At 35.8% G+C, this 13,017-nt stretch overlaps 1 protein-coding gene across 1 annotated transcript; it reads right to left on the reverse strand.

Moving 5' to 3' along the window:
- Positions 1-8,867: 8,867 nt before the first annotated feature.
- LOC107485862 (probable serine/threonine-protein kinase At1g01540) lies at positions 8,868-13,017 on the reverse strand (the record flags this gene model as incomplete). Its single annotated transcript, XM_016106402.2, is given in 7 exon segments — positions 8,868-9,639; positions 9,821-10,030; positions 10,247-10,376; positions 10,495-10,665; positions 10,768-10,890; positions 11,010-11,114; positions 12,450-13,017. Coding segments are annotated over 7 exon segments (1,457 nt in total), but the record flags the coding sequence as incomplete, so codon positions are not given.

The raw sequence follows: 13,017 nt of genomic DNA on the forward strand, positions 1-13,017 counted from the left end.
GTCATGTGTCATAAGTAGTAATGATGATGAACGAACGAAGTTTAGCATTGTAGGAGTTTCTTGAAGGCATTGCTTTGCAATGAACGGTGCATTTGGTTTGGTGGCAAGAAAGTTGACAAAATAAAGTTTGGTTTATAATAAGCAGAGAGAAAAAACATTTGGTCATTGGCACTGCTTACTAATTATTAACAAAAATAGTTATATTACATTAAAAATTAACTATTAAATTAATTATTATATATTTAACTATATTTACATGTTTTTAAAGTAAATGATTAATTAATAGAAGTTAGAATAGAATAACAAATCTACAACAGATCAATAATCAAAATTATTCATACTAGTATAATAAATATTTTTATGAGATACTAAATATACATGAGTTTAATTTTTGATGCATTAATAGTATAAAATATTTTGGTTGCATCATATAAGTAGGAGTGGCAATATGTATCCTACCCACGAGTATCCAACCCGATCCAATTCGGTCGGGTAGGATTACCAACCCAATCCACAGCAGATAGAGTAGGGTACGGGTTGAGTCTCAACCTTACTCGACCAACCCAAACTCTATATATGTATATATACTTATATAAAAACATATTTCAAGTGAATGTTGAACTAAAGACCTCTCACTAAATGTAAAAAATCCTTAGCCACCAAGAGAAGATCATTAATTAATAATTTAATACATTTTTTTTACATAAAAATAAGGATAAAGGACAAATAGGTTCTTGAACTATTAATTCGTGGACATTTAAATCCCTAAAGACTGGAAAATACAAAACGCTCCCTCCCCTCTCAAAATGCCGTACAAATTGGTCCTTCTATTCAATTTGTATCGCAACACGTTACAGATTCAGGTTACCTGGCGCCTATGTGGCGTCGCAATGGGTACGTGTCTCCAGGATGGTGTGAACGGGGCTGACATAGTCAACTACAAAAAAAAGTTATGGGACATTGTGGTCCTTGGGCCCTACGACGGCGTCCTTTCAGAAAACATTTTGTAATGGTTCTTATGAGCTTTGCCAATGCTGCCCATATCAGTCAAAGACAATTATAGGAAGCCCTAGCACTTATGTTTTTCCTTCAAAAATACTTGTTGTCGTTGTTGCTGTTTCGTGAAACAGATCCATTGAAGCTTTGTGGCTCTACCTGCGTCTGTCGTGGAGAGTGGTAAGTACATTGTTGTTCAAATTTGTTCTGCTTATGCCCGTTATTTGTTTTGTGTTGTATTATGGATTGAAAAATTTTGCAGATGGTTGATGTATTCGGTATTCCCGTATTCCATTATGGGGGCAACTTTTCAAGGGAGGCTACCGATGAGTTAGTCTACCTGCATGGTCAAGTGGAGAGGTTTTCTCCGATGAACTTGGATTTTGTCAATTTCGGGAATCTGGTCACGATGTTCAAAGGACTAGGATATCAATCGTATAAGAAGACTTACTGGTATCATCCAAAAAGCAAAGATATGGAGTCAGGGTTGCATGTACTGAAGGGGGATGCAGGGATCAACCAAATGCGACAGGCTAAGTTGAGGAACAAATACATGGATGAGTTTTACATTTTCTTTGACCATCATATTGACCAACCTGAAATCGCAGATGGTGAATGTGAGAAAAATTATTAGGTTGAGGAAGAAGTCAATCCAAATGACTTGGAGGAGTTGGATGACTCGTCTACTGACAATGATAGCAATGGCAGTGAGAAAGATGAGCTGTATAAACCACCACCAGCTGGTTATGAAAGTGGGAGTGAGAGTGGTGAAGATGATGAGGGCATAAGGGTTAGAGCTGCCAAAGGAAAGAGGAAACAAGTGTCTCCATCGTCGAGGAAAAGGATTGAACCCAAGGAGAAACAAAAAAAAACAAGCAACACATGAGTTTAAAAGGAAGAGATTTAAAGCAAGAAGGGTGGGTTCAGCTAGTGAAGGTTCCTCAAGGTCTACTGGGCCTGATAAACAGCCCAACACAAGTAGGCCAGGAAGGCAACCCAATAAATCTAGGCCTAGTAGGGAGCCCAGCATGAGGCTAGCCATTGCAGAGTATGTCAGTGATGTAGGCACAGATCATGAGGACATTGTGTTTGAGTACGAGTCTGAAGAGCTGCATACCCCTGTCTCATTGAAGGATGAAGGGAACAAACCACACTGGCTTAAGTTTGATGAACAGTATGGCTTTGGAGAAGGCAGATTTGAGCTAGGCACAAGATTTGCTACAATAGAGAGGTTCAAAGAGGTTGTGAAGGATTCATTTATTGCTGAGGGAAGGAGTTGGTCTGGATTAAAAATGATAAGAAAAGGGTTAGAGTTGGCTGCAAGGGTAAGGATTATCTTTGGATTGCTCATCTCTCATACAATAAATAGCTACAGTGTTTCTAAGTGAAAACCTATAGGAGTGAACATACATGTGTAAGAGATCTGGGAAGCAATGCAGCTGACCAATACTGGATCACGAAAAAAGTGGAGAGAAGGATGACCACCCATCCCCACATGAACACACATGAGGCTATTGATTTCTTAAAATAAGAGTTCAATCTAGTTCTACACCCTAAAATGGTTTACAGAGCTGTGAGGGAAGCTAAAGATAGGATTATGGGAAATGAGATAGAACAGTATGGGAAGCTGAGGGACTATCTAATGGAGATACATAGAAGCAATCCAAGGTCTACTGCCTTGCTAGATGTTATTCCCCAGCCACAAGTACCCCCAACATTCGACAAAATGTATATATGTTTCGATGCCTGCAAGATGGGATTTAAGAGTGGATGCAGGCCTTTGATTCACTTGGATGGAGCATTCTTCAAGACCTATCATGGGAGCCAATTACTGTCTGTTGTGGCACAAGACGCTAATAACCAGTTTTATGTGATTGCATATGTTGTGGCAAGGTCTGAATCAAAGGAGTCATGGAAGTGGTTTATGACCCTACTATAAGAGGACATTGGAGATATACAACAACATGGTTGAACTTTTATGTCCGACCAGTAAAAGGTTAGTAAGTGACTTTCTCAATTTAATTTAAATACTTATCATACAATTTGATGAAAACCCTTCTTGAATCAATTTGTGTCAGGGTCTGATGCCTATATTGAAAGAGATAATGCCGAATGCACATGTGCGGAATTGTGTCATGCACATGTGGAAGAATTTCATCAACCGTTTCAAGGATTTATACATAAGAAAAATTGTGTGGGATTGTGCAATATGCACGACTATACCTAAGTTCAAGGCAACAATGGAGAGGCTGAAGGAAGTTAATCAGGATGCCTGGTCATACCTGATGAAATTTGATCCTGCAATATGAGTAAGGGCCTACTTCAGTCATGGTCCAAAAGTGGACAACCTGACTAACAATATGTGGCGTCTTTCAATGCCAAGATTGTTAAGTACAGATGCAAGCCTATACTCACAATGTGCGAGGAAGTGCACTGCTACCTCATGAGGCGTATGGTTCAGCACAAGAGACTAATAAACTGCCATCACGGAAAGCTTGCACCGGTTCAAGAGAAAAGGTTGAAATGGCTTGTCAAGCCAAGTAACAAATAGACTGCAAAATGGATTGGTGATAACGAGCGCAAGCGATTTGACGTCACATACAAGGGATCTAAGTTGGATGTGGACCTGATCAAGCATACATGCACATGTAACAGATGACAACTAACTGGTCAGTGTGTAATTGTATTTCTCTACTTGTTCTTTGTTGTCTTGGCCTTCCTGCTGGCATTATTATTACTTGAAATTGTATTTGTCTAATTGCATTTGTCTTATAATTATCCTTACTTGCATGCCTGTTATCAATTTGTTGGATTTTCTGAAAAAAGAATGCCGTACACTCATGCAGTTGCAACAATCAGAAAAAGACATAACAACGTGGAAGATTATGTGCATCTATGGTTATGCATGGAATCGTTGAAGAAGACTTACGAGCACTTCATCCAGCCTGTTACTAGTGAAGAGTTCTGGATACGGACTGATCAGACTAGGCCTGCTACACCTGTCATTAAGAGGCCAATTGATCATCCAAAGGTCCATAATAGGCAGAAAGACCCAGCAGAAACTGTTATTGAAATTGAAAAATTGAAGAGAAGTTTCTATGTGACCTGCAGCAAGTGTGGTTAAATAGGGCACAATTATAAGACTTGCAAGGGTGCGCCATCCAACCCAAATTGGAAATCTAAGACCAATAAATCAAAGAAGTAAACCCAAAACAACCTTTCTCTTGTGGTTCTACCACTGTCACAATCAGCACCTAAGGCAGAGATACTTGACATCACGAAGGATCTTTATGTCCCCCCGATAAAATGTTGAAGGATTTAGTTGTCCATTTTAAAAATATTAAAGGACATATTTGTGTTTTTTTAATTTGTTTGATGACTTTACTGTCTTTTTTCATTTCAGGATGAGGAGCATAACTCAGTTATTCCAACCAACCAGAACCATTCTGCAGCTACCATAACTCTATATGTGGTCCAATAACAAGCTGCTCCAGAAGCTGCATCTGTGACTATTTCTGCAAGGCAAGGCCAAGTTTCATTCAAACTTCCAGCCAGAGTTCCATCAAGGCCAACCAACAGAACCTTGAGACTAAAACAACCAATTAGAAGAAATGATGATGGCAAACAACATGTTCAAGGATCACATTAGCCAAGTGTAAAAGCAACTGAAGGATCATCTGATGAGACTCTGGTTGCAGCAAGCACTGGAACTAAAAGAATATTTCAGTTCATCCCCACCCTAGGAGTCAACAATTCCAAGAAATGATGTTGATATTTTAGGAAGTCACTCATAGCTGATGTAAAAATTTGGACGAACTTATTTTCATTTGTTATGCATTCTAGTATTTTTTTGGCAAAATTATGATGCTCAAGTTGTGACCTGTTATGAGACTGCTTATCAAATTTTGTTAGGATTGTAATCCTCCGAACTTATCTTATGGTTCAATGTTTAATGATCCAAATTATTTAATCATTTTTACATACCCAGACCATCAACATGATATTATATATAGCTATTTAAACACAAGATGTTACAGCAACAGTATTATCATTCATCAAAGGATAAACATAAGTACATTATGAAAATTGTCCCTCACAAGAGCAATGCTCATCATTTAATAACACCTAATAACAACAACAACAACACAAATTACTACCAAATATACAACAAGATTAGATTTTTTTCATACATATTTTTTCATCCTTTACTGGATATAGCATAATTTAATACAATACTTTTATTCAAAAAGTATACAACTCTTGAGAACTCATCCCATACTGCATTACATCATTTTTTGAAACTATTTCTCACTTTTCAACCAAGTTTGGCAATAACGGAAGCAAAAATTACACTGACCACTACAAGAATAACTAAATACAAATGAACATTTTTCTTCCTCTCTAGATGCAACAGCTTTTTTTTCAAATCAGTCAGTCTGTTCCACTACCTTCTTACCAAGATACACTTTCAGATCATCAACATTGTTCTCAGTCATTAACTTATCAAGGACTCTTATTATTGAAGCATGGTCATCCAACCATAAGAAGAACTTGCAATGACTAGGATTTTTCAGCTGCATGTTCATCATTGCAAAACAAAAAACACATAAACAGCGCCTGTATAATCAAACTCACTAAAATAAATCATCAACTTACCTTAAAGAATGGATATCCAAAGAACAATATATTGGGGTTCATCGTCGTCCTCGATTTGTACAATATGACGTACACTCCACATTTACACGTCGGAGCAATCTCATCTTTCTCCTCTGCAGCTTTCACGTATTTCACGGTTGACGGTAGTGAAATGCGTCGTACGCTGAATGAAGCTTCGTCGCTAGCCATTTAACACTGCACAATACCACCACCCTCAACCTCTCACAGAAATGACAACGGCAACGGCGACTGGGTTCCATTTGAAGACATAGGGCACACAAGAAAGACGACGTCGTTTTAGGACCCAAGGACCACAATGTCCCATAACCTTTTTGCAGTTGACCATGTTAGCTCCGTTCACACCATCCTAGAGACACGTACCCATTGCTACGCCACATAGGCACCAGGTAACCTGAATCCGTAACATGTTGCGATACAAATTGAACGGAGGGACCAATTTGTACGGCGTTTTGAGAGGTTAGGGAGCGTTTTGTATTTTTCAGTCTTCAGGGATTTAAATGTCCAAGAATTAAAAGTTCAGGGACCTATTTGTCCTTTACCCTAAAAATAAATTCTATTTTAAATTATCATCAAGTTATATAATAGTGTTGCATCTTTTTGGTAACCCACGGGTAGGGTCGGGTATCCGCGGGTTAAGAACGGGTAGGATTAGGATTGGAATATTCTCAATCTGTGGGGTAGGGTTAGGGTTGGATCCAAACCCTATCCTACCCTACCCATTGCCACCCCTGTGATACAGGATAATGGAGAGATTGAACAAGATGTAAATCATAGGATCCAAGGTTGGTCAAAATGGCAGAGTGCGTCTGGTTTTATATGTGACAAAAAAGTGTATTTAAAACTTAAAAGTAAATTCTATCGCACTGCTATCAGATCGGTTATGCTTTATGATACAGAGTGTTGAGAGGCCAAAAGGGCACATGAACATAAGTTGAGTGTGACAGAGATGAAAATATTAGATGGATGAATAATCATACGCATAACACCTATTGTAAAAAAGATGGTAAAATCGCGTCTCAAGTAATTTGAATATGTGAGAAGAAGACCGACAGAACACCCAATCAAGAGGGTGGATGAGATTGAAGATGGATAAAGAGTGAAAGGTAGAGGAAGACCATCCATGAGATAGTCAAATAAAATTTACATGTAAACGATCTTTTTGTAAATATAATACATAATAAAATTTAATAGTATCATTTGATCCATGTAACCAGCTCTACATAGTAAAATAAAGCTTTATTATTGTTGTTGTGGTCGTCTAAAGTGACTCTCATCTCTTTTTTTCTCCTCATTGTTAGTTGTCATGTTAGCTAATCAATAATGTTGTTCTTGCCTTTTGTTAATGATTCATTGGCTTTATAGACCCTATTAGAAGTGCACTTGTTGACCTTATCGTTTCATATAATATTTTTATTTCATTTTTTTACCTATTATTACTAAACAAGTAGTGCACTTCAACACAATCCTTATATCAATATGTTTGTACAATCTTTTTTGTTATATAGTTCATAATATTTGTACAATCATTTTTCCGTTGACATAACTAGCATGAGATAAGAATCAGCCAATTGTAATAGTAACCCATTTATGAGAGCCATGATGCTCATCATCAGAACCCTACCACACACGACGATACCTATAACAATCCATCAATCCATTAAAACTTCACATGACTTGAGTGTACACTCCTTCAATTTTTCAAATTGAAATGCTTTTTGGTGGATCCAAAATGAATTGTTTTAACTTTTAAGGAAAAGAATTTTAAAAAAAAAAGAGAATTTATTTATTGGGTAAAAGTATATTGTTTATCTCTAAAATTTATCAAAAATTTTAAAAAAAAATTTAAATTTTATTTTATTTTAATTTTGTTTCAAAATTTTTAATTTATATCAAATATATCTGGTAACTAAATTTTCAAAAAATTAAAGATAAAACTAGCAATAATGTATGACAATTATGTCTGATTTATTTGTATTGAAAGTTGTTTTTGTGAAATTATTGCTAAATTGATCTTAAATTTTTTTAAAATTAGCCGTTAGAAATATATTTGATGTAAATCGAAAAGTTTTAGAATAAAATTATAAAATTTATGAATATTTTTAAAATTTTTAACAAATTTCAAAGACAAAAAATATATTTTACCCTTATTTATTTGAGCAGGAACCAATTTTAAATTCTCTTAAAGGACCATAACTTTAAATAATGCTGGTAACATTTAATTGAAATTTTGAAGACATTGAGTTTGTTGCAAGAGATTTAGGTTTAACATTTTTTGCTTTGAAGGTTATAGAAATGATAAGCAAAGCAAGAAAAGGCAATATCATTAGACCTTTTTAATTAATAACTCTGCCTACTATTAAGGACTTAACTACCTATACTTTCATCATCAATGCCTACCACAAATCTATTGGTTAGTTATAGTTAGTTACATTGTAGGCTAAACAAATTTCATATATATTAGAAATAAATAATAAATGGTATTATATGTATTTGGTGTTGTGACTACCAATGAAAAGTGCAGAAATGCACATAGGAAATTATAGTAAATTACACTGAAGTCACCTAAAATTAGATGATATATAATATATATTGCTTCTGTATTTTTTGAAAATTGGAGAACTAATTATCCTCTATGATATAACATTACATGATAAGTCTAATTATGCAGATAAAATAAATATCTCATTGTATTTTATTTGAATATGAAGTATCATATTTTAATTAAACTCTAGAGTACATTTAATGCATGTTTCAAATGAGTTCTTGTACAAACTTTAACCCCAAGTTGTATTGGTTAAAAAAATTATTTCCTGTATTAAAAATATGTAGAATCAACTTATCATGCAATAATGTATAATAAGGTAATATACTCTTCAATTTTCAGAGGGTAGCAGAGTAGTTGTCATTTATCAAATTAAAGGGTATACTCTTTATAAAATACAAGGATACCCAGAATTGTACAGCTAAGATTTTCCCTAGAAATTAGACTAAAATTTAATTGTTCAATATAATTTTTTTCCTCAAGAGCAATGTAGTTTTACTTTTATGATAGTGATCATAAGAAACTAACTGTTTGAAAGATGGTGAGACAAAAAGGTGTACTACATCCACAATCAGCATCCAACAATTTTCATTAAATTCATCTTCAATGGACAAAGTTTGCATTGTCTAAGATAGAATTCAAAACAAGCCAAAATGACAAAAAGCTTCACACAAGTTGACATTGATCAATGATCATTGATCAGTGATCACCCCTGTTAGGAAGGTCCATTTTCCCACAAGAATCCAACAATGGAGTTGGCAATGATGTTGATGCAATCAATCAAATTGCTCCTATCAACATAGCTGGATGGTAGGTGTGGTGCTCAATGCTCAATCAGAGCACAGCAACTATAACTAATTGAGGGGCCACAAATTAGCACTGTTACATTCTTAATTATGGGACCATTATGCAAATGCTAAATCCAAAAATGTAGGAGCCAAAGTGGTCTCATTCTTCATTCTGTTTCAGCTCTTTCTGTTTTTGTAGGGTAATACTTATCCAAAATTGTTTCATATGAACACAAGATTTTTTTTTTTTCACTTATAATAATGAATCATAGTAGTATACACATGAATATGGATCCCAAATTGGTGTCACTAACAACAGGCACAAAATTATGTAATCAAAAGAAGAAAAAAATTAGATTTTTTTTTTTGTTTTTAAAAAGCAAGCTAGGAATAAATATATAAAAATGGGAAATTACTAAAGACAAAAAAGAGTGAGAACATATTGCTATTTAATGACTTAAATAATTATCATACTACTATAATTTATCATCTCCACCTAGTATGCTGCTGGTGATTTCTACTAGTATCATCTTCACTTTGATCAGTGATCCCTCCATCTGGTATCCTCTTATCTAAATCTGAGTCCTTGCGCTCTTGTCGTTGCGAACGCGAAGATTCTCCCTCAGTTTTTCGTTCCTACAAACAAGAAAAAAAAAGTATTAAGTCACTAGGACTTAGTTTGGTAGTGAAGGGTCCGGATAATATGCATGAAATTCTAGATTTAAATTTCATCCCAGCATATATGAACAAAAAAATTTAGCTTGCTTTTGATCAAGTCATGATCAATGTTAAGTTTTAGGAAGCAAAAAGTACATACATGTTGGAATAACAGATCATCTGCCTCAAGCATGTGGATCACATGTCCCATTTTAGGCCTCTTTGTCGCGTCAGGGTCAACACATCGAAGGGCAATCAATATAGCACGTTTAAGGGCCTTGGAGGTTGGCATCTCAGGGAGCTTAGGATCAACTACCTCTTCAGCTTTTCTATTCCCAACCATAGTCTTCAACCAATCTATTAAGTTAACCTGTGATTTGTAACTTTCGCAATTAGCACAAGAAAAGAGGAAGGACAAAATTGTAAAAGGAAATACTCCGTTTGTCCATCCCATAACAACTGTCATATTGACAAAATTGGTGCAAATTATTTCAAGTGATGTACTGAATTTGACAATCTGACAATTATTGTTGGATGGAGGGATCATCTATAAATTGTTATGGTGCCGTTGGTTATGGCCTCTAACCTCTCCTTGTGGTCTACTATAATCGACAGGACTCCTCCCGGTAATTATCTCCATGATGAGTATCCCGAAGCTATAAACGTCACTCTTTTCGGTCAACATTCCGGTGCAGGCATACTCCGGTGCAACATAACTACAAAAGGAGATAGAGAAAGGCTCAGTGTCTGTGGCCTTAAAGCATTAGTGGTGTCCATGAATTAATTATAATTCGGGAGAATGTATAGAAAAAAGCTTAGCCTAATCATACTAACCCAAATGTCCCCATCACTCGAGTTGTGACGTAGCTATTCTCAGAACACAAAAGTTTAGCGAGCCCGAAATCAGAAACCTTAGAGTTCCATTGGCGATCAATGAGTATATTACTCGATTTCACATCCCGGTGGACAACCTTTGGTTCAAGACCTTCATGAAGATATGCCAATCTGAAATTATATAACACAAACACAGTGACCAAAAACATTCATATCATAGCAGCAACACAGATTCAGTTCTGAAATATGCAAATTAGTCAGAAATTTCGGTACCCTCTTGCAGTTCCCAAGATGATGTTCATGCGTATATCCCATGTCAAAGGACTTAAAGGTCCAACATCCCCATGCAGCCATTGTTCTAGATTCCCATTGTTCACATATTCATACACAAGCATCCTGTAAATTAAAACAAAGCCATGCCTCAATATTACATCTCTCGAACCAAATAAATTTTTTTAGCATTAATGGTTTTGTATTTTTGTCTTTATATTTTTGGGACAAAAAGATATCAATACCTGTAGGCCCCCTCAACACAATAGCCAAGTAACCTAACAAGATTTTTGTGTCGAACTCGACCAATTGCTTCTACCTCTACTTTAAATTCTCTCTCAGCTTGGCCCCTGAAAGTGAGTTAAACAAGAAACATTGAGATATAAATGTGTTTGGAAAAGAAGGTAAATATAAAAATCGACGAACTATGATTGTTTTCAGACAAAATTTGTTCAATTTTCTATTCACCCGAACGGAGACATGGACCTCCGTCTCTATTATCTCAGTGTATCTGTATTTTCTGTCATGAGACACTTACCTAACACATCCTATGCAAAAGAAAAATACAAGAACAAGAATCAAGAAAAGGACTAGTGAACCTTCACTAGTAAGCAACATCAAGTAATCCAAAAGAGAAAGTTGCAAGAAAATCCAAAAGACGCAATGAGTGCAAAAAATCATGACAAGTGACAACATCATATCAATTCAGCAATATGAGATCAAGGAGCCGAAAAGAGGCTTGATTCTTTCCTTCCCATGAGTAATTCACTGAAATGATGATGAAGTCCTAACTATAAAAGACAAGGACAACACAGTGAAAAAACAGTTAAAATTAAAAATAAAAAAAGGAAGAAAGTAGAAAGCAGTAGTTAAAGTAAAACAAAAGAAAATGCTGGCCTACAATAAAAAGCCAATCATTGCCCTTTGATACTTCTCACTGGTTTCATCAACAAAATAATTAAAAAGGACAGAGAACAACTGTATATATATTTATTAATTTAATAAATGTGTCAATTATTTCAATTATTATAGAAGGTGCAATTAAAACTCAGAACTGTGTTCTGAAGTATAATCCAATTATATGTGTGTGTAAACTTTGTTTTATTTCTTTCAAATCACATGGAATAGGAGCAACAATTAATAATAAAAGACGTTCCTTTGTCCTTCTTCCAATTCAAAATATCAACAAAGCTCTTAATATCATGAATTTTTAAGAAAACCAAGTTTTTTATGAGCTAAATTGCATGAGAGAAAACAACATTTGAACAACAATTGACACCTCATCTAATATATTTACTATATTCAAACAAATTCACCTAGATCAAGCATGAGCTAAATAAAGAAAACTAACATACACATATTCAACATTGAAAGAGAGATCAAAATACCATTGATCATTAGGCAATTAAGACATTTCAGTTTTATTGAAATTTCTTAAGCCACACCCCATAAAAAAATCAAGCAGAAGCATCAAATAAAACATGCAAAACAAACAAGCTGGGAAGCAAGGTAATCAAACTCAAGATTTCACCTAAACTTGTAAAACTTAAGTGAATTCAAGGAAGGAATGGCACTATTGAAATGATTATCACCAAATTGATGTCAAATTCAACCACAAAAAATATGAACCAACAGAAGAATTCAAAAGCTAGAATTGAATTGAAGAATAAGAAAAGAACACATACTTGTTATTCAAGAGATTCTTGACAGCAACTTTGGTACCATCACTTAGAACGCCAGAATAAACAATGCCATAACCACCTTCACCAATCACATTCTCTTCACACAATCCATTAGTAGCAGCTTCAAGTTCTCTCAAAGTGTACCATCTTCCCCAACCAAGATGAGAAACCTCAGGTCCCACACCAACACCACCACCACCAACCCCCAAAACGACACTCCCACTCCCAAACGACGATGTCGTTTCACAGCCACTAACAGTTCCTTTACTTTCACCACTAGACACTCCTCTATTGTTGCTGTTGTTGTTGTTATCAGAGTGTACCACCACACGATGCTCCACTTTTCCGAAGTCAACGTGAATCTCTGGCACCGGCGCCGGCGCCTGAGGCTGCCGGAGCATGTGTGGTCCAGGGAGGTGGACTATCTCCTGGATCTCCTTGGCTGGTGGTGCTCCAGCGGATGAATATTTTCCGGCAACGGTTCGGCGGCGGCGGTGGCGGCGGGAGGTGAGGCAGAGGGAGAGAAGAAAGAGGGTAAATACGATGAGGACTCCGACGAGGATTCCGATGA

Source organism: Arachis duranensis, chromosome 4 (assembly GCF_000817695.3).
Source record: "Arachis duranensis cultivar V14167 chromosome 4, aradu.V14167.gnm2.J7QH, whole genome shotgun sequence".
Lineage (NCBI taxonomy): Eukaryota > Viridiplantae > Streptophyta > Magnoliopsida > Fabales > Fabaceae > Arachis > Arachis duranensis.